General features: G+C 53.7%; 2 protein-coding genes across 2 annotated transcripts in view; both read left to right on the top strand.

The window, feature by feature from the left end:
- The first annotated feature begins 991 nt into the window (after positions 1-991).
- On the top strand, positions 992-9,060 carry PRAM1 (PML-RARA regulated adaptor molecule 1). The gene is made up of 10 exons (XM_071451608.1): positions 992-1,018; positions 3,388-4,069; positions 5,562-5,634; positions 5,984-6,096; positions 6,396-6,450; positions 6,735-6,828; positions 7,107-7,269; positions 7,829-7,862; positions 8,428-8,462; positions 8,918-9,060. Exons 1-10 carry the CDS (start codon positions 992-994, stop codon positions 8,920-8,922), a joined length of 1,281 nt encoding a protein of 426 aa, XP_071307709.1. The 3' UTR covers positions 8,923-9,060.
- Positions 9,061-10,093: 1,033 nt separating this feature from the next.
- The window catches only part of LOC139602275 (excitatory amino acid transporter 5-like), a 14,358-nt gene continuing 3,464 nt past the window's right edge, over positions 10,094-20,987 (top strand). Inside the window, exons 1-7 of the mRNA XM_071451977.1 lie at positions 10,094-10,270; positions 12,396-12,475; positions 15,630-15,842; positions 16,495-16,537; positions 17,221-17,443; positions 20,302-20,401; positions 20,612-20,845. Of these exons, the coding sequence (XP_071308078.1) occupies positions 10,094-10,270; positions 12,396-12,475; positions 15,630-15,842; positions 16,495-16,537; positions 17,221-17,443; positions 20,302-20,401; positions 20,612-20,845 (1,070 nt within the window). The remainder of the gene's footprint in view (positions 10,271-12,395; positions 12,476-15,629; positions 15,843-16,494; positions 16,538-17,220; positions 17,444-20,301; positions 20,402-20,611; positions 20,846-20,987) is intronic.

Raw genomic sequence — 20,987 nt, 5'->3', positions numbered from 1 at the left:
TGGACAGGGACGTGCCCTCCCCGTGGCAGCGGCAGGAGCAGTGGGGCAGGTGGGGGTGGCCCTCACTGCTGTCTGTCCGTGCTGTGCCCCAGAGTCAGCTCCCCGTGGGTCCCCTGTGGGACCTCCCAGCACCCCCTCTCCACCCCATCTCCAGCTGGTGAGATCAAGCCCTTCAATGCTCCCCAGGGCACCCACCACCCTATACAGGACCCCCAGGACCACCTCCCTTGGCCAACAGGTGCCTGCCCCAGCCTTCCCCATGTCCTCAAACTGTGTTTTATCCTTAAACCATCTGCAGGCAGGAGCCGCCTCGGGCACTGCCGGTGGGACACTGTCCCAAAGGGCTGCAGGGACACACAGATCCTGGAGCAGGGACACCAGCACCAACCAGCAGGCCAAAGCACCCCTGCCAGGGTGTCAGACCATTCCTGCCTCAGAGGCAGTAAACGGTGACACCAGGACAGTTCAACCCTGTGATGGCCCAACACAGCACCCTGCAGTGCACAGCTTCCCCTTGCTTCCCAGAGGAATTAGGCTTTTCAGCCGAGCTCATGTCCCCCATGAAGAGCCTAATTCCAGGAAGCCACAGGCCCTCACCCAGCTTTTCTGTGCTCAGCTGTGCACCCTCTGCAGCTCCCTGCCCCGCAAGTCCTGTGCAGCTTTGAGACCTGACCTGCAGAGGAATCCTGGGCCACCACTGGACAAGGACATTGCCCACCCTCCTGCTCCCATCTCCTCACATCCCGCAGTCAGTTCCCAAAACCGGGGCTCTCCTCTTATGGCCAGCAGGACTTGGTGGGATGCAAGTGTCAAACAGCAGCAGAGCCAAACTAGCAGTGTACCAAGAGCTGCTCCTCCTCCTCTTTCTCCTCCTCCTTGTGCGGTCTCATCAAGCAAAAGCAACTTCCTGGCATTGCACACAGCTCCTCACCAGCTGTTAGGAAAGAGCTGCTGGTTTCAAGGGAGGGCACCTCAGAGAGGCTTGTCCAGAATGCTTCAGGTGGTCTTCAGCAAGGAGGTGAGCACAGAGGAAAGCATCCACTGATGGAAGATGGTGAGTAACAACCAGACCTGGGCTAGAGTGGAGATGGGGATGGCACACTGGGAGCCATACGTCCTGGTTGGAAGGGTTTTGGGGATGGATCTGGCCAACAACCCCCCATTGTGAGGGGCTGGATCTGGCCAACAACCTCACTCCTCCTGAAAGGCAAAGTCCTTCTGTACGTCTGAGCTGGATGGAGCTTCAAAGGTCTCTGAGCAGTTTCTGGGCTCAGAGGAAGGTTTGCTGGGTGAACTTAGGCTGAATATAAACATCTGTGAAAGGAGGAGGCCACACTCCCACCAAGTCCAGGAGAGCCCCCACCAGCACAAAATGGATTGGAAAACCTGGAACTGATCACAGTGATGGCAGTGCTGTACATCCAAGGCTTTGAGCAAGTCCCAGCTCATGGAACAGGCCCAAAAATGATCATTACAAACCACCAAATCATTCAGGTGTCAAAAATCCCAACAGCATGTTTGGGAATCTGGAAAACATTGATTTTTCACTAATTTGAGTGAAAGCCCCAGTGCTGGTATACAGGAAATTACATATTCATGCTGCTTCAGCACTGCTTATACCAAGTGCTGCATTTGAGGGTTTACCAGGAAAACTGGGGTGTTTGCCTGGGGAATTTGCACTTTTGTAAGTCTGTATATATACAGTTGATCAGTTATGTCTAAAAATATTGCATCAGCGTCTCTCCATATCAGCCTTTCCCTTTTTTAAATTTTTTCCCTGAAAATAAAAATTATGCAATTACAAACCCAAACTGAAATCCCAGAAGGATAAAAACTCCCAAATCAAAGCGTACAGCTCCAGCGAGGCAGCCAGCTCCAGTGCAAAGGGACACTGTGGTGTGGGGACAGGGGCATGGGAGAAAGATGGAGAGGGTCAGGTGATCCCTCCCCTCTCACAAGGTCCATCTGAGAAGATCAGGAAAAATGTAGCCCCATCCCGTAGCTTTGTGCCATACCTCCAACCTGGCAGTCTTTTTGCAGGAGCCGTTCACAGCCTCCTCCTGGCAGCATTTCTCTGGAGGCTCTAGAGAAAGGTGAATTTTGGTCACTGAGGAAGCTAAAGACAGCTCTGTGCTGGAGCAGATGTGTGCTGGTTGTGTGTGCACAGTGTGAACCACACAGGAAAGACACATGGCAGAGAAGTAGGGCAGTCTGCCGCCTCTTGGCCTTGTTCTGTCTGCACGCAGCCTTTGGTGGGTGAGTCCCAGCAATGCCGTCCCTGCTTTTCCTCCAGGGAGTGATCCAATGGTCCTGTGCAGTCTCCCCCACCAACTCATCCTGGAAAACAGGACCAGGGTAGGGCAGGTTGCTCCCATCTGATCCCTGGGAATCTCTGGATCTCAGATTCTGCCCTCAGGAGCTTTGCTACTACCGTCCAGTCCTGTGGAATTGTTATCATTGGGAGGGGAAGGGTTAACAGTGCCTTCTCGGTGGAGCCAGTGTCAGCTTACAAGTGGGTTGTGCAGGGTCCCGCGGGGTCTAAGCCAGGGTTTGAGGGGTGTTTCCCATCTCGTGACTCACCAGAGGACCACCGGACACACTCCCGTGAGTGTGCAGCAAACCTTCTCGTGTTCAGCCTCAGCTGTGAATGCGGCGGATCCATCCTGGTCCTGGTTCTTCAGCCAACATCGGAGATCACCACTTGTAGTATTGTAGGGCGCCCCTGAGGTGAGGAATGATTGGCTCCATTGATTCAGAATGCTGAATAATTGCTTTATTAAAACTATACTATATTACATTATACTATACTATAATAAAGATAATATACTATAAAGAATATTAAAGAAAAACCCGTGACTGTCTGTAGACAGGACACAGCTTTGAGTGATTGGCCAAGGAAACATAACAATCCTCAGCAGAATCAATTGACAAATCCCTTCAGGTAACCAATCTTCCTAATACATTCCACATGTGTAAAAACAACAGGAGCAGCAAGTAGAGATAAGAATTGTTTTCTCTTCTTCTCTGTGCTTCTCCAGGAGAAAACCCTGCAAGAGAGAATGATCTCTCTCTCTCTGTTCAGAGAATGTGAGTCCCACACAGTCTCTCTGATTTGATGGTCCTTGGTTGTGGACAGAGGGTGGATCAGACCAAAAGACTCCATGAAAGGTCTCCTGGATGCCCTCGTGGGGTAACCTGGTCCCAGTTTGATGCAGCCCCATGTTGTTTACTCAGATATATTCAGGACCTTTTTCAGCAAAGACCTTGTTTTGTGGAGAAGACTTAGTGTGAGACCATGTTGAAGGAGTACCACATTCCCCAGGGGGAATTTTGACTCATTTTCCTCCATGGTGTTTCAACTGGAACTGTTTTTCTTAATGGTTGCAGATGCCTCTGGAGGGGAGAGATGCCGTGGTGAGGCACCTTCGGGCAAAGTTCCAACAGAACAGGAAAGAACCTCCCAAGGTGGGTGGCTGGCCCGAGAGTCACCCTGCAGCCTCTCATGGACCAGAGCCAGGACAGACCTCTGCCATGGCCTCCAAGGGTCATCCTCCTCAGGAGGCCCCCTGGAGCAGGAGGGACTGCAGCAGGGCCTCTCCACCTGACAGTACAGGTCAGAGTCTGGGACAGCATTCACCTCATTCTGCCTGCGAGACCCCAGCGCCAACGGTGTGTCGGAAGAAGGGGACGGCTCCAGGTGCCAACTTCCACCCAGTGCCTGCAAAGCCGGGAGGAGATGTGTGGAACAAGAGGGTGGAAGCCAGCTCTGATCCTCCCCACAGGAAGCCAGCCCAGCAGACATGGCCACCTGGCAAAGACAAGAGGGCTCCAGTGGTTCTTGCCAAAGGTGCAGCTGCTGCAGCGCCCCTGCTCGCTGTGGGAAGCCCCCAGAGGATGGAGCACCCAGCTCTGCCCCGGAGGAAGCCTTTGCCACATGTCGGGGCACTGGGAGTGAAGCCAGGCAAGCCCCGGCGCCCTCCTGATGTGGATTTGGCAAAGTTCAGAGCAGCTGCACGTCCTGGGACATCCATCTGTCCTGCCACAGAACCACCGAGGAGTGCTCAGCTGGGTATGGCCAGGCACAGAAAAGCCCCTCAGGAAAGGGCACTGCCCATTCAGGAAGGAAAATCTCCCCAGTTACAGCCTGCAGCTCTTGGGGGATGGAAATACTGGGAGGGCTTATGGAGAGGTGGGGGTTTTTATTACCAAAGGGGCCTTTATAGGCAATAACATGAGGATGAGGATGAGAATGAGAGAGAAGGAGGGCAGGTGAAGAAACAAAGTTCCCTGTCCCTGGCTGGGCACAAGTTTCCGTCTCTGGAGTCTTTGTAGGAAGTTAAGTTGGAGTATGTAACATGAGAGATATTGCCAAATTGGAGTGAGCCCAAGATGGCTGGGGACTGGAGCACATGGAGAAAGAAGGGCTGAGACCCAGACTTGTTCAGCTGGGAGGAGAGGGAAGAAGGGGAGATGTCACTGCCCACAGCTACCTAAGGGGGAGAAAATGGGGCCAGACTCTTCCCAGAGGTGCCCAAGGGGTGATGGGCAGGAGCAGCAGGGGAGGTGCCAGTCAGACACTGCCCCAGCACGCTCCACAGTGGCCTTCCAGAGCCAGGCTGCTGTGGTGGTTTCTCACAGTTGCTCTTCTGCTAATCCACACCACAGGTGATGAAAGCTGTTTCAAATACCATTTCTTGCTCAGTTTCTCTAACCATGAGAGTAGACTTCCCTTCCTTTCCTTAAGAGAACTGAAAAATTGAGCTGGTCTGTGTTTTAATTATAAGGTGTTATCAGGGCTGGCCATGCTGTTGTGCTGGGAGATTCTCACATGACTGGCTACAAGTATTTATTTGTCTCATGGGTCCTGAGGGAAGCTGCAACATCTAGAATCACACCTTGCCTTGATTTGATCATTTTTGTTAATTTTTAGGGCAATCTTATGATTTTTAGGGCCAAGTATCTGATTGTGTATTACTTGGTACTGTAAACCAGCAGAGATTTGATGTTGTACTCAGGTCTTTGTGCCCATTTTTGGTTGGTCTGGTTGACCAGGCTGGAGAAAGGGCTTGTGACACAAATAAGGGCTTGTTAGCAGGGGTGTGGTCATGCTAGCAATCCTAAAAGGGGCAGCAGTATGTTCTGACTGATGATGCTCCTGAGCATGTGGACATATCCAGGACTTGCCCTGACTCTGGTACATACCTGAAATTTAGGGGTTTTCCATATTCATGATACCTGTTTTGGCCTCTTCCCCTCTCCTTCTATCATTTGTCCAGGAAGAAAGTAACATTAGAAATATGCAAACAGGAAAATACATAATCAGGGTCCTCAGTGATGAACCTGATGAGCTGTGCACTGGTGTGCTGGAAGAATATCCCTGGATGAGCTATGGAGTAAAAAACTCCTTGCTCTATCAAGATGTGTAGTCAGTTTTATCTCCCCACCTCCTCCTGCACTAAATCCAGCCCAGAGTGGCTCTGACCTCAGGGTGGCTGATAGAGCTGAGGAGAAAATATGAAATAATCCTTCCCTGCTCCCTCCTGCTCTGTTGTTTGTCACAGGTCACCTGCAACCAGGCTGTGCTGCATCAGTGCCTGCACGGTTCCCACTGCAGGATGCTCCAAGTGGCACGGGGTAAGGACTGAGGCAGCGCTGCTGTTCCAGGCTGTGCCAAGCCGCTGGGAAGGGCACAAGATGTGACAGCAAGAAGATGTTTGGGTTTTCCTGCCTGCTGCTGGAGCCCAGGGTGTGGAAGCAGCTCCCACAGTGTGAAGTATGGCCATCCCTTGGGGCTATGTTACCTCACTGTGGCCATTGCACCCTGCTGCCTGTCCACATCAGCTGTGTGAGGAGCTGCTCTCCAGCTCTGGCTCCCAGAGCCAGGGCCAGTCCATGGCCAGCCCACCCTCCTCCTGGCAGCCCCAATTCTGCCCTCAGCCCCCACTGCAGCAGCACCTCCTAACCGTGCTCTGCCTCCCCGCAGGGATGAAGATGAGATATACGATGATGTTGAGCCTGTTGAGCTGACCAGGAGAAGCCCAGGCCTTCTGCTGCCTTCTGTGTCCCAGCTGTCTGTGTGTCCCTGCCCCAGAGGAGGTGAGTACAGCAGGGGCTTGGATGCTGTTTGGGGTGAGACCTGCAGCTCTGAGAGGCCCTAGTGAGCCGTGGGCAGCAGCAGGGTCTGTTCTAAGCCTGCTGCTCCCCCACACAGCAGGGAAGTGCCTTCCTCTTGGAAATAGGCACAGGAAGCCCTGATCCCCCCACACTTGGGGGCAAACTCAGGATTTGGTCCCAGGAGGAGAAAGCTCTTGCTGCTCTTTGTATCCTGCTTTGGCAAGTGTTTTCACCTCACAGCAGCCTCATGGCAGCACCTCTCCCCGGGTTTGGTTTTACAGGTGGAAATGCTGGCCGAGCCGCTAACAGGGTTACCTTGCTGGCAGCTACACAGAGGTAATGGGGCTTTTTTACTCTTTCTAAGGGTCCCAAAATGGCCAGGGCTCCTTGCTGCTCTGACAAAGCTGCTGCTTTAATGGTCTCTGCTGGGCTTGCAATAGGAAGGTCTGTGGTGAAGAGCACAAGCTGCAGGCTGTACACCTTGGCCTGAGAGCCTCCACAGCCCCAGGGCTGGTGCAGGGAAATGCAATGGGGAGCAGCCAGCAGGGAGAAGGGGATGGGAAGGAGCAGAGCATGGAGTGGGGTCATCTGAACCTTCCCATGGCTTTCAATGGCTGCAGAGAATCCCAGGTCTCCCAGAAGATGAAGACCATGACACTCAAGGCATGCAAGAAGGAAGAGAAGATGGACAGGGGGTTTCAGAAGAAATTCAAGGTGAGCAGCAGTGAGTGATCACTTTTCCCTTTGAGCTTCTTCTCCCCTTCTGGGAAGGGTGCAGTGCAATGGCAGAAAGGAGCTGTGCTCCTCAGGGACCAGCGATACCCAGATCACACCCTGGCTTGTTCCCCCAGGTCACACCTGCCCCATTCCCCCAGATCAGACCAGTTCCACAGACTCTTTGGCCAGAGAGGAATCTGTTCTTTTTCAAGGAGGGAGAGCGGTCAGACCTGCCTGACTCAACTCCCCATGGGCGCTGCTGTTTTGTGTTTCAGTTCGAAGGCAGCATCAAAGTCCTGACTCAGATGATGGTCGACCCTGCAGCGACAGAGAAGAGGGGCAGAGCGAAGAACCTGCCACTGAGACCGGGAGAAATCCTTGATGTCATTCAGTTCACAAATCAGGAGCAAATCCTCTGTCGGAACAGCCAGAGGAGGTGTAAGTCTGGAGGGGGATGGGGCTCGCCCACAGCAGGGAGCACAGCACAGTTTTGGGAAGAAGCTTTTTTGTGCAAACATCCCCTGACCCTGACAGACCTTCTGACAGATCTCCTCCACCTGTTAGACAGATCTGACAGGTACCCTGCTATCCTGAGAAGGTTCCCACTTTTCTCTGCACAAATATCCTGCTCTTCCTTCCACTCAGCAGCAGCATTTCTGCTGTGAGCTGGGCTTCTCCTTTCCCTCTGCTAAAAGCTTTTGCAGTCCTTGAAGCCTCCAGGTGGAATGGGCTGGAGATCACTCAGGCAGAGGGGAAGGGTTCAGGCTCTTCCCTGCCAGCTGCATTCAGCCTGGCAGGCTCCTTCCTGACTCTGCCCCGAGCAGGTTCCTGCTGAGGCTCCAGCTGGGCTGCCCAGAGCTGGATTCCTCCTTGTCCCTGCCCTTTCTGGGAATGTGAGGTGTTGCTAAACCCCGGGCAGGGGCAGGTGCTGGGGTGATTCCTGCTCATGCCCTGGTTCCCAGCACAACCTGACATGTTTTTCTCCACTCTGTTGCAGATGGCTATGTGCCCCGGGCCGTGATGCTGCCTCTGTGAGTATCCTTTCCCAGCCCCTTCATCTCCACTCCATCAGCTACAACAGCTGCTCCATGAGTGGCCAGTACCAAACTAGCCCTGGCTGACAACTCAAAGCTACCCAGCTCAGGCTGTGACCATCAGCCTAACACCAGCAGTTTCCCCTGGGATGGAATCTGCCATTTCTGGTGTGAGGAGAGATTCTGTCACTGGGACACTGGAAGCACTCCCCAGGCTGTGGTCCCTCGTGTGGGACCTGCCCAGACACTGCTCAGAGGCTGCTGCTGGGACAGGAGCCTCTCTGCAGAGCTGGATCTGCAGCTCCTGGCAGCCTGGGATGAAGCCACCATCCTGAGAGGGACCAGAGTCACCTTAACCCCACTGCAGATGGTCCCAGCCATGCAGGGAGAGCACAGCACTGGGAGGGGGAAACAGGGCTGCAGGTGGACACCAGAGTCCACAGACAGGGCAGGAGGAGCTGAGACAGACCAGGCAGCAGGAGCTGACCATTGCCTCAGGGTTGGGGGATGGTGGAACATGGGACACCACACTGCCCACAGCACCCTGTCTTTGTCCTTGCAGGGACACTGACATCTATGATGACGTTGAGATTTATGGTAGGTGCACAGAACTGCTGCCATACCCCTTCACTGGCCACAGTTACCACCACACCAAGCACCAGGATTCCCCTCCTCCTGACTCTTTGCTGTTTTGCTGCCTTCCCTCTCTCTCTTCCCTCTGTGTAATTCCTGTTCCTCTCCCTGAGGTATCCTTTACTTACTCACAGTTCCCTAAAAGTTTTCATGTTCCTCTGTTCCCAATTATTTGGACTTCTCTGCACCCTGTTCTCAGCTTGCTCTCTCCACTTGCTGCCAGCCCCATGGCTCCTTCAATGTCCTTTGAGGTGTCCCTGATCCCCCAGACAATTCAGACTTCCCTTTCCCAAGCAGTTGCTCTCTCCTGACATGCAAACTCCATCCCTGGCTGGCAGTTGGCTCTGAAGATGGAGCTGAACAGAGACAACTGTATTTCAGCTCTGCTCACAAGCACACACTTTGCTTAATCCTGGCAGGCTGAGCCAACCACACTGAGGCCAAAGCACAAGACAGCACCACAGAGACCCCAAGGGCTGAAACATGAACAGCACCAGACACCAGGCTCCTTTTGGGAAGGAGCTCTGCTTCCTCTGAGACTGACTGCAAAACCACCATGTCCCTGCCAGAACAGAACAGTAGCATGGCTGCTCAGCACGTGGGGCTGCACAGATCCTGTCCCATGGGGCAGGGGGGCCAGATCCCCAAGTCACACCATCACTGTAGCTCTGTTTTGCCTGTGTAAAATATAGCCATGGTTGAAGAGGGTTTTATGGCCGGTTCAAGAGGTTTTTATGGCTGGTTGAGGGTTTTATGGCCCTTTTTTTGCGGGGGGATGAGGTGGGGAGAGAGGGGTAAAATCAGGCCCATAAAGGTTTTATTATTTTCCCATTCCCAGAGCATCTTCAGCCTGAGACCCACCTGCCCTTTTGTTCTGCACCACACTCTGGCCGCAGTGGCACTCGTGGCCTGAACCAGAGGCAAACTGGACACAGAAATACTCTAAAATATGATGAATTATGGAACAGGTGCTCCAGCAGCATCTCATGGCCATGGGGCAGCTTCCCTGGAGAGCTGGCAGGAGGTTGGATCTGTCAGGGCAGATATTTGTGTGGGAATGTTCAGCATCACCTGTTGGTGCCTTGGGCTATGTCTGCCCTCCAGATGCCATGGGAGGTTCTCTCATTTACTGACAAAGTTTCCCTTTCCTGACCCTGCCCTCATGAAGCCCTCACAGATGGGGGCAGGATTGGGGTGCACTCACAGCCAGTGGGGAGCACAAATCTAGTGCAGGACCCAGATCTGGTGGCAGGATGCACTTTTTGGTGGATCCTTTTGGATCAGGAACAGTGAGAAGTTCTGGGGCTGAGTCCCTGCTCTCAGTCACTGGCCCCCATCCCAGGGGCTGGAGGGTTAAACTGGGAGGGTTCAGCACCTCACGGCGGGATGCCAAGCCCAGATTAACCCGTTGAAGACGTCACTTTCCATTATGGGAAAGGCTCCCAAATATCCCTGAAGCTTTTGGTTCTGGGGATTAAGCAGCAGCACACTCAGCTCCGGGCACAGAGCAGGGTCCATTGGTGCTGCGGGGCCGTGGCCATGAGCGGGGCTGGGAGCTGCTCCCAGGGGCAGCGTCTGGGCGGCTGAGGGTGACCATGTGGGAGTGGGTCAGAAGAGCTGTGCTGCACTCGCTGTCCACGGCCCTCCTGCGCCTCTGGAAGTGGCTTCGGGCTTTCTGGTACAAAAATGGCCTCTTGACTCTCTCCATGCTCTCGGTTGTCACCGGATGCCTCCTGGGGTTCCTGCTGCGGGCGCTGGAGCTGACAGACCTGGTGAGCCTGGCTGGAATGGTGATGGGAGTGAGGGGGATGGAGTGGGGCAGGGGGCAAGCCCTGGTGCCAGTAAGGGTCCCAGATGGGCATAGCCCCAAAAGCAAGGGCACCTGCCCAAGAAAAACACCTCAAGGCAGGTTTCTGCCCATGGCTTTTTTCTCTTTTTTCTTTCCTTTTTTTCCAAGAAGGTGCCAACAAATGCCCAAGCTATAGGACAAATCCTGCCTCCCTCCAATGAGAGTGGGGAGCTCTGGGCTGGACCTCATGGGGCTGCAGGAGCTCAAGGTGGGATGAGGATGGGAAAGGGGGGAATGTTTACTCAGGGGCTAGATGCTCAATAAACAGGCTCCCTCCAACACCACCAGCAGCACTGGGATCTGAGGGATGGGGTCCAGGGGATGGGGTTTGAGGGATGGGGTCCAAGAGATGGGGTCCTCCCATTACTCTCCCCAGCTGTGCATAATCAAAGCACATTTCCATGCTCTGGAGAGGACCCAGCAAATAGATAGAGGGCTGGTGGGGAGCCTGGAGGGCTTTGAGGAGTCACCTTCCTTTGAGGAGCCTTGGAGACAAATGCACTGGAGAAAACACACGAGAGAGAAAGGCACATTTGGCTCAGCCCCTTCAGGAGCATCGCGCTGTGAAAGGCTCTGAGCTGAGAGCTCTGCCCGGGGGCAGCTGGGCCACGGCTCAGCCCTGATCCTGGGCCAGGCTGCTGAGCCCAGGAGGGGGAATGCCGCTCGGGAGAGCTCAGCTGATGCTGGAACATTCCTGTGTTGCCCACTAGGATTTAGCAAAGTCTTGTCATTTCAATTAGGCCCTTCAGCATCAGCGCAGCAGGGATGATCTCATTACTTAATCGAAGCTGGGTGTAATCTCCCTGCTTCCCAGTGCACACACCCGTGCTGGGCATGAGGCTGGCAGAGTCCTGGGGCTCCAGCCCCTCATCCTGCCATGCATCAAGTTTATCCATCCTCTGCTCCAGACCATCCTGCCCTGTTGCCACAGCTCTGCTGTGGGCCTGGCAGCCGCTGGAGACTGTCCCTAGTAAAGACTTTTGTCACAAAATCTGGAGGAGAGCTGGAGGGGTGGCCAGTCCCTGCTTTCCTCCCTGCCATGGGAAAGTGTCACAAAGCTGAGAGACCCCCTGGCAAAGAGATGCTGTTCATTTCTGGCATTACCCCTTGCACTCAGCTGGGCCCATTGCAGCTCTGCTCTGCCTGAGCTCCCTGGGGACATCAGCCACGTCCAGGTCACACACTGGGACAGTGCAGGGACAGCACAGGGGAACAATTGAACAGCTGCCTTGGGACCCCTCAAAGCCCCAGCAAGAGGTGGTGGCTACTTTGTAGAAACCAAAAGTACCTGAGGCCAACTCAGATCCCTCCCTGACACCTCCACAGTGACACAGTGAAATAGGGGGATCAGGGATGGATGCATGGATGGATGGATGGATGCATGGATGGATGGATGGATGGTGGGTAGAGATAGGGATAGAGGGAAGGAGGGATGCTGGCCAGGCTGCTGGTCCCACAGACCCCTCACTCTCTCCTTGGTCATGGTTGTGGGATCCACACTTTGGGGGATGTCTCTGCAGCTCTTCCCCGTGTCCATGTGAGGGGTGTAGGGGGTGGAGAGATGCCATGGCACCAAAGTTGTCCTATGGATGGGCCAGACACCTGGGCTCTCCCTGAACTTGTCTTTTCCACCTGCAGCCATGAGATAAATCCCACCTTTTGTTGCTGCCAACAGCTTTGGGGCACTTTTGCCCCAGATCAGATGCAGCCAAGCCTCTGCTCCTTGGTAATGAGTGCAATGACTTTTGGGAGGAGCCAGCGGTGGGGGCATGTGGACCATTCCCCAGAAGGCTACAGAATCAAGAATGGTTTTGGGAGGGGACCAACCCCCACATGCTTCTCCCTTGTTTATCGCCAGGTTTGCCCTGTGGCCAGTATTCCCCATCCCTGAGCCAACTCCCAGTAAGGGACAGCAGAGAAATGGCCTCAAGGAGGGGCTGCCAGTTCAGAACCAAGCTCAGAGCTGGGTCTGGTTGGGAAAAAAAGGCAAATTGATCAAGTTTGAGCCTGAAATCATTTACCTGATACATGCTCTGCTCTATGTGCAGGAGAAGCAGTATTTTTCCTTTCCTGGAGAGCTCCTCATGAGGATGCTGAAGATGCTGATCCTGCCCTTGATCACCTCCAGGTAAGACATCGTCCTCTGCTCTAAATTACCATCTTTCCATTACGTTGAAAAGATCACCCTGCAACCCCCCAGTGAGGAGATTGCCTGAAAACTGCATGGGGTAAGAATAATCCTGGCTCCAGGCAGCAGGCAGTCAAGCAAATGGCTTGGTGTCCATCCCCTGATTTCCCAGCAGCAGTCCAAGACAAATCCTCACCTGGATTTGGTAGGCACTTGCACCCATCTCAGATACCTGCACTGGCTGGGGTGTTTCCCTTCTTTTGGGCAGCTGGTGATGCCAGGACCATCTGTGGGCGGTTGTGATGGGCTGCTTAACCTCAAAGCAGATTATCTTAGAGGGATTTGAGAAAGTTTGGGTAAAAAAATCATAAGTATTCCCCAGTGCTGTGTCTGTGTTTGCAAATTCCCATTTTATTGGCCCATACAGACTTAGAAATAAGGAACAGAGCCAGCAGTCCTACTGGGGTCTAAACAAAGTCTTGAAAATCTTAACATATTGCAAACAATATGTTAGCATGTGCTCATCAGACACACAAATGATCAAGTCCTTGTTCCCTCGAGGATGTGTCTTTTCTCTATTGTTTGTCAGAGTTTGCTTGTTGTTCCATTTGTCTCTGGTTCATTTCTGAGAAAATGGTCTCTACCGTGGCCACACTTGATGTGTTCAGGACCAGCCCTTGTAGGGAGGACTGTACCTCACATCCCTCCCTGAGGTGCCTGGGGGTTTCCCTTTGCTCTCAGCCCTCCCTGCAGCTCAGTTGCTGAGCGCTCTCCTCTGATCACTCTGCTGTCTGTGGGTGCAGGGTCTGCAGAGGCCTCCTGGGAGTTTTCTTTCATGTTGGATTGAACCAGGGATTTTTCTATAATTACTGAATGATGGTGAAGTGGTAATTCAGCCTCCTGCTGGGTGCAGGTTTGCCCTGAGCAGGCTGCACGGGCCAGATAAGCTCAGTCCTTTAGGGGACAGACTGCCCGAGTCCCCAAGCAGCTCTCAGTGGCTGGCAACCATAGCAAGCTTAAGGGATATCAGCTCTTTGTGATTCCAGCTCTTTGCTTGCTGGGTGCTGCAGGCAGGCAGACACAGGGCGAGAGAGGAGAAGGCTGTTCTGGTGTTCCACAGCAATGTCTTTATTGGGTGTTCTGTGAAGGGTTCCAGTGACAGCTCTTCTACAGAACCGGGCTAAAACAGCCCAGTATATAGGGTATAGGGGGATCAGAAATTGTCCAATAGCAGGGGTTAAGGGGAAGTGACCTATGGGCTTACAGAGAGATAAGCTGGGGTCTGAAAAGAGGAAGAGAGGGGCTTCTTGCTATTCACCATGACTTGGCATTTCCTATCTTTAGGCCTCTGCCCTCCACGGGGCCTTTGCAGTCCCTGTGCCTGCTACAAAGTGTTGTCTTCCCTCTATACACCATCCCAGAGGGGATGGGGTCTGCTCTGGGGATGGAGCTCTGGAGATCCCCAAGCCTTAAGTTGGAAAGCACCACCTATGCCAGGGTTGCTTTTCTGGACTCTCTTGAGTTTCCAAGGCCCTTCTCCTCCTGGATGTGTGGCTGCTGAATGGGATCCATGGGCTGACCACCACCTCAGCCCCCTGTGTGTCCCCAGGGTTGGCACCGACCCTTGCAGCCTTCGATCATGTCCTGCCTCAGGGGCATGGCTGTGTTCTGCAGGGGCTCAGTGTGGGTCTGTGCATGGGGGGCACACTGCAGCCCCAAACAGTCACATTTCAGAGAATCCTGAAATATCCTGAGCTGGAAGGGACCCTCAGGGATCATTGATCCCAGCCCCTGTCCCTGCACAGGCACCCCAAGAACCCCACCCTGAGCAGCCCTGGGAGCTCCTGGAGCTGTGGCAGCCTTGGCACCATTCCCTGGGGAGCCTGGGCAGTGCCCAGCAGCCTCGGGGGGAAGAACCTTGCCCTGAGCTCCATGCCAAGGCCTGGCCCAGCTCCAGCCCTTGCTGGGCTCCTGTCCCTGTCCCAGAGCAGAGCTCAGCCCCTGCCCCTGTGCCTGCCCTGGGCAGGAGCTGCAGCCCCCGAGGAGCCTCCCCTCAGTCTCCTGGGCTCCAGCTGAACGAGCCAAGGGCCCTCAGCTGCTCCTCAGCCCTTCCCCAGCTCCGTGTCCCTCCTTTGGGCACTCTCCAACAGCTTTGGCTCCTTCTGATCTCGTGGTGCCCAAAGTGCCCCCAGCACTGGAGGTGAGGCTGCCCCAGGGCAGAGCAGGGTGGGACAATCCCTCCCTGGGCCTGGTGCCCCCAGCACAGGGTGGCCCTTGGGGCTGCCAGGGCCCAGCAGTGACTCAGATCCAACTTGCCCCTGACCAGGACCCCCAGGGCCCTTCCCACAGCGCTGCTCTCCAGCCTCTCATTCCCAGTCTGTCCCTGCATCCAGGGCTTCCCCATCCCAGGGCAGGATCCAGCACTTGCCCCGTTAAACACCACATGGCTGGGGATTTCCCAGTCCTCACATTTGTCAGGGTCTCTCTGTGTGGCCTCTCTGCCCTTGAGAATGTCAGCAGTTCCTCCCAAGTGAGTGGCCTCAGCAAACCCCATCCTGCACCCAACTTGTCCCCACCACCAGCACTGCTCTCCCTGCTGGGGCAGCCTGTAATGCCCTCTCTATTTTTAGCCCAGTTTTGCTGAGAAGTAGCTTATGGGTTACTTCTTAGGAAAGCTTATGTGTGCATGAAATCTGAACCTGCAGGTCTCTCCTGGGGGCATGGGGTCCATCCCCAGCAGGATTTTATGAATCTTGCTGGTACTTTCCTTTGCTCCTCACAATGACACACAGCAGTGGCACGAGGCAATGGAGAAATAAGATAACAGCATCTCACAAAAAAGGAGCAACATTAGAACAACTTAGAATGACTAAGAAAATAAACTTCTTAACCCTCACAGAAAACACAGCCAGACCTTGAGAAGAGGCTTGGAGGTGTCTCCTGCCTTTCACAGCTCAGCTTGGGTTGTCACAACCTCATCCTGGGTGTGAGATCCTGTGGGTACTGGTACAGGAAAGGGCAAGAGCTCAGTGATGCCCTTAGGCTTTGGTTTAAAAAACCTACAGGAACCCCTCCCACCTTGGAGATTTTGCCCATCAGGTGCATCTTGTGCAGTTTGGGGAGCAGGCAGTGACCACTCTGTTCTGTGCTGCAGCCTCATGTCTGGGCTGGCCACCATGGACTCCAAGGCCTGTGGGAAGATGGGGGTGATCACCATCACCTACTACCTTTGGACAACCTTCATGGCAGTGACCGTGGGGATCATCCTCGTGGTCTGCATCCATCCTGGGGCAGCTGCCCAGAAGGACAACTACTCTGTGGGGAAAGTGGTGCTCAGCTCCGCCGACGCGTTACTGGATTTAATCAGGTGTGTCACAGGAATTCAGCAGAGCCAAGGCTGTGATAACAAAATCTTCCCAGAAGGTTCTGAGTTCCCAGAAGACCCTGAGATCTCAAGGGGAACAGGAGAACCAATGGCCAGGTGCTGTTACCTCCAAGCCCAGCAACACAGGGTTCATTTCCCCCCAGCCATGCCCCTGGCCACTCTGGCACTGCCACTGCTCTCCCAAAGCCATCAGCAAGAAGATGCCCTGCAGTAGAGATCAGGCAGAGTCGTGTTCCCAGCAAGGTTTGGATTCTCCTCTGCAGCCCCAGCTGGGACATGCCAAGCCCAGAGCTGGGTTAAGGCAGTGGATGGGGTTACCTGGGGAGGGGTTGCAGCAAATACCCAGGGGCTGGGGGAGAATCTCCATTTCTGGAGGTACTGGACCAGGCTCTGAGCAGGGGGCTGCAGATGGCATTTGTCCATCCCAGGCTCAGGCTCTCCACCAAACCCATTTACTCTCAGTCCTGCTTTGCATTCACCTTCCAGCCTTTCTTTGCTCTCAGCTTGCATGGCTGTCATAAGCTGTTGTTGGCTTTCATGTCCTCCTCTGGACATTGTGCCCACCAGAAGTGCTTCCCAGGATGTTCCCTGTGCTCTCATAACACTTTAACCCTGTGTCATTGGTCTCTTACAGAAACATGTTTCCTTCTAACCTGGTTGAAGCTTCGTTCCAGCAGGTGAGTTCCCCTGACCCCTCTGGTGCTCAGCTCCACACAAGGCTGCCTCTCTGCCCACCCACAGCCTGGACTGGAGCCCCTTCCCCTCCCTGAACTTCCCCTTCCCTTCCTCTGCATCCCCCCCACACTCACACAGGGCGGGCCCCTGAAGGTGGGAGGGTGCCAGGGGGTACAAGCTCACAGGGCCCCCGTGCCTGCCCTCTGCCTGCCTGGCTCTCCAAGGAAGCAGCACAAACCCCTCAGATCCTGCTCCTGTGCAGGAGAGGGGCGGCCATGGGGTGGGCACAGGCAGGGAAGGGGATACAGAGAAGGGACCCCTGAAGGAAGGTAGAGTGGTCAAAGGGGACAGCTGGAGGGACAGGGAAAACAAACTCCTGGCATTGGGAAAGCATCAGTAAAGCTCCTGGGAGGAGGGATAGAGGGACAGAGGGACCCCAGCGCTGTGCTGGCACCACCAACACCACGAGTCTGCTCTGCAGCCTTTGCTGAGGATGGTCTGCAGCCAACAGCCACAGCTCCCCCTGCCCGACTCTCAGTCCTTGTTCCCACCAGCCTTTCAGTGCCTGGAAACCGAACCTTGACCTCCAGGAGCACCAGCCCAGGGCTGGCTTGGCCTCCGTGCTGAGAGCAGGACAGAGCTCATGCCAGCACACACTGACCTCCCTCCTTTGCTTCTCTTCCAGTACCGAACTGTTCTTGTCCCGGTGGTGAAATCTCCTGGTTTTCCAAAGATCCCAGGAAAACCTGTCAATTTTATTTACTTTGCACCTGATGACAAAAACCCTGAAATCCACCGGCCTGTGTTCCTTGAGCTGACACCATCACCCGAGATGACCTACAGGACCCTGGCTGGGACCAGCAATGAGATGAATGTCCTGGGCATTGTCATCTTCTCAGCAACCATAGGTACCTGCTCCTCCACGGCCAGGGCAGCCCAGGGTGCCACTGCTGCATCACCACGCTTTACAGAGAGAAAGATGTGGCACAAGGTTCTTTTAGCTTCAACTGCCCCAGGCCCTGGGAACTGGGCCCAGCACAGAGCTCGTCCCAAGGCCCTGCCAGCAGCACCTGTGCTGGAGCTCACTGAAGCTGGAGGCATGGGGAAGGCTGGTTTTATCCCTCACAGCACATGTGAGGGTCCTGAGGGTTTTCAAACAGTTACATCAGCTGGGGATTCCTTTTAATGAAGTCTGAAGTGAGGTGTAATTTTGCAGAGGCTGCCTGGGACACAGCTCACCACAAAGCCCCAAACTCTTCATGCTGAGTGTTCAGCCCCTGAGCAGGCAGGATGTCACAGCGGGGTCAGATGTGGGGCTGTTATGAGGATTCCCAACAGGACTTTCTGATGGAAGAAAGGCAGCATCCTGCATTGAACAGCTTGCAGTCCTGTGTGGAAAAGGTGCTTGGCAGCAATTTTGGGAAGGAAGAAGGAGCAGGGGTTGTGGAGAGACACGTGTAAGAGAGGAGGTTTAAAGGGGAGAAAGTCATTGAAAGGAGGAATTGAAGCTGCCTCAAAGGGTAAGAGGACACAGGTGCAAGGCTGAGGGAGAAAGGGAGGAAGGAGGGATCAGAAAGGAAAAAGAGTAGGAGGCAGTGAGATGAGCATGGTGGTAGGATTATGTGTAGATTAGGAGGTGAGGGCAAAGAGCTTGAACTTTGTGTATAAGGAACCAAAAAGCCAATTAGAGGATTTGAGGTGTGGAGGCAGCACAGCCAGCACAGCACCGGAGTGCACTGCACTGCAGTCAGAGCCTCGGGGAGCAGCCAGCTCCAAATGTGAGACCTCAGAGGAGGTGGCCACAATGAAACTGGGCAGAGCCAGAGCCACTGACCGATCCCTACAGCCAGAAGGTGTCTCTGGCAACCTCCTGTCCCAGCAACCAACAGCCTTTGCACACATTGGACACCCAGGAAAGCTGCTGAGCTCCTGCCCACAGGACACGTGCCCCCTCCAGCCCTGCCAAACCTGCAAGGAGAAGCTGCTTTTCTCTTCTAAGATGACACTCCACAACCCCTCCAGCGTGGGAGTGGGATCAGCCAGAGTTAGGAGGCAGTGGGGGATCACCTGAGCCAGCCTCAGCCACCACCTGCACTTCCCATGTTTTGCCCAGGATTAGAGCTCCACAAAGCCACAGACTGGCACAGAATCACCTGCACCAGGCACAGGCAGCTCGATAAAGGGCATTCATACATCCACAGGGGGCTTTCCTGATGAGGAGAGGCTGAACTGAGTTTGCCTGGCAGAAAACAGGAGAGGGACAGGCACAGCCCCATGCCTTGGAAATAGGGATCACCTCCACGCAGCACAGTGGGGGACAGGTGGAAGCTGGTTGAGCTCTCAGCAAAGTGTATTTGTGTCCAACACCAAAACTAGGCAGCTGGTGGGGCTCAGACCAAGGCATCCACCAGGTACCCAGAGTGACTTTGCTGTGAGGGGTGACCCCACACAGCTACCCCAGCTCTGACAGTTCTTCACTGTCACTGAGGGCCTCTCTGTTGCTTTTGAAATCCATGAGGGGGCAGAGCTTTCGAGATCCTTATCTGTCTGATTACTCAGGCCATGTGTCCCAAATCAGCTCTGCAGGACCTGAAGAGAAATTTCTTCCAAAGCAGCTGTTGTGGCTACCAAATACTGGATTTGTTCACAGAGCTGAGATTTAAACATGCCAAGCCTTGTCTCATTTCTGGCAAATGCCACCTCACATCTTCTTTTGAGCAAGGCAAGAGATCCAACCACCAACCAAGGGCTTCTTGGAGTCCTCAACCTGAAGACTGAGGAAGGATAAGCAGGACAAGATCCTGTCTATATTCTTCTTTTCCAAGATAAAACAGACACCTGCACAGTGCTTCAAAATTAATTTTAGCCAACACAGGAAGAAGGACTTGCCCCAAGCTGGAAACAAGATGGGCAAATGCTCAAAGGTTCCTTTTCCCTTTGCTTGATGGGTTCCTGGAAAGCCTCCCAGCCAGTAAAAGCAATGGGGTTTAGCACTGGCAGACAGGACAGCACCATATCCTCTCCAAACATTCAAACCATAGCCTGTATTTCTGCTCTAGTATTCCTTCAACAGAAAATTAGACTGGATTAGGTTAATGCAACATCAAAGGAAAAAAACAGATTTAGGAGAGAAGGCTTAATGCCTGTATCTAAGCAACTCACTCAGATCCTTCCTGACATCACACTGTACACCACGTGTGTTGTCACCACCATGGCACAGCCTGTGAGCCACCAACAACAAACAGACCAGCCCAGGAGGGAACCAGGCACGGAGCCTGAGCACTGCTGGGGCCCCTTTCACTCCACAGCAGGGCAGGGATGCAGGACAGCATCACATCCTCAGCTACAGAGAGCCCTACCACACCTTATCCTTAAAAGAAATCCCTTTTTATTTCCAGAGGTCATTATTCTTGTATTACCAAATAGCAATCCAGATATCCACAAATCCAGCTAATCCACAGTTTATCCACCTCAGGAAATGACTCTTCCAGCATTGAGCAGCAGTGAAGTTTATCTGTTTTCTGTGCAAGGAAGAGTCCAAATCCTGGATTTGGGTCTGGTGGGGCTTTATGAAAAAAGGCCAGATGGTTGTGTTTGCTTGGGACAGAGAACGGCTCTGACTTGTAAGAGCACATGGCAATGGGACTAAATCAGGTTTTGCCTGGTGACCCCCATTCTGTGGCCACCAGACCCTCAAGACACTTGGCCTGTCAGGTGCTGCTCTGTGCTGCTCCCAAGTGAAGTAATGTGCTGTGCTTGCTTGCAGGACTTCTCCTGGGGAAAATGGGCGAGCGAGGAGCCCCCCTGGTGAACGTGTGCCAGTGTCTGAATGAAGCAGTTATGAAAATTGTCTCGATGGCTGTTTGGTAAATCTGGTTTTGATTGATTCATTGACGGATTGATTTTCTTTCCTTCTATCTAATGGCAGTGCCAGTCACACGTCTGCAAGTGTCTGTTGTGAGCACTGAATTTGTTTTTGTACAACTGTACTGCACAGTACCAAACACTGCCATGTCTATCTGCAGTGCTATAGTGATTGCTGCATCCTCATAATTTTTTATGCTTCTTCTTTGCAGGTACTTCCCCTTTGGCATTGTATTTCTCATAGCTGGAAAGATCTTGGAGATGGAAGATCCATCGGTTATTGGACAGAAGCTGGGACTGTATGTCATTACAGTAGTGTCAGGGCTTGCCGTGCATGGAATCATCCTCTTACCTCTGCTTTTTGTGCTCATCACCAAGAAAAACCCCTTTGCTTTCATTCAGGGGATACTGCAAGCCTTGCTGATCGCCTTAGCTACATCCTCCAGGTAGGAAAACGTGGCTGGAACGTGTGGATACTGCAGAGCAGGGATGTGGTTTAGCCAGGGAGACGTGGCTGTGTCTGGCCAGGTGAGCTCTGGGGGGACAGGTGTAACTCAAAAAAAAATTATGCTCCAGCACTGTTTGAAA

The sequence above is a fragment of the Agelaius tricolor genome, unplaced genomic scaffold (genome assembly GCF_023055355.1).
Source record: "Agelaius tricolor isolate 1412-34295 unplaced genomic scaffold, bAgeTri1.0.p SCAF_33, whole genome shotgun sequence".
NCBI lineage: Eukaryota > Metazoa > Chordata > Aves > Passeriformes > Icteridae > Agelaius > Agelaius tricolor.
Note: the sequence above shows the minus strand (reverse complement) of the source record. Positions and strands in the feature narration are given on the sequence as shown.

Excerpts from the sequence above, each read along its gene's own strand:
- PRAM1 (XM_071451608.1), top strand. The coding sequence starts at position 992 with ATGCTTCAGGTGGTCTTCAGCAAGGAG. Across the intron at positions 5,635-5,983 it reads GATGCTCCAAGTGGCACGGG|GGATGAAGATGAGATATACG; the intron begins GTAAGGACTGAG and ends GCCTCCCCGCAG. Across the intron at positions 7,863-8,427 it reads CGGGCCGTGATGCTGCCTCT|GGACACTGACATCTATGATG; the intron begins GTGAGTATCCTT and ends TTGTCCTTGCAG.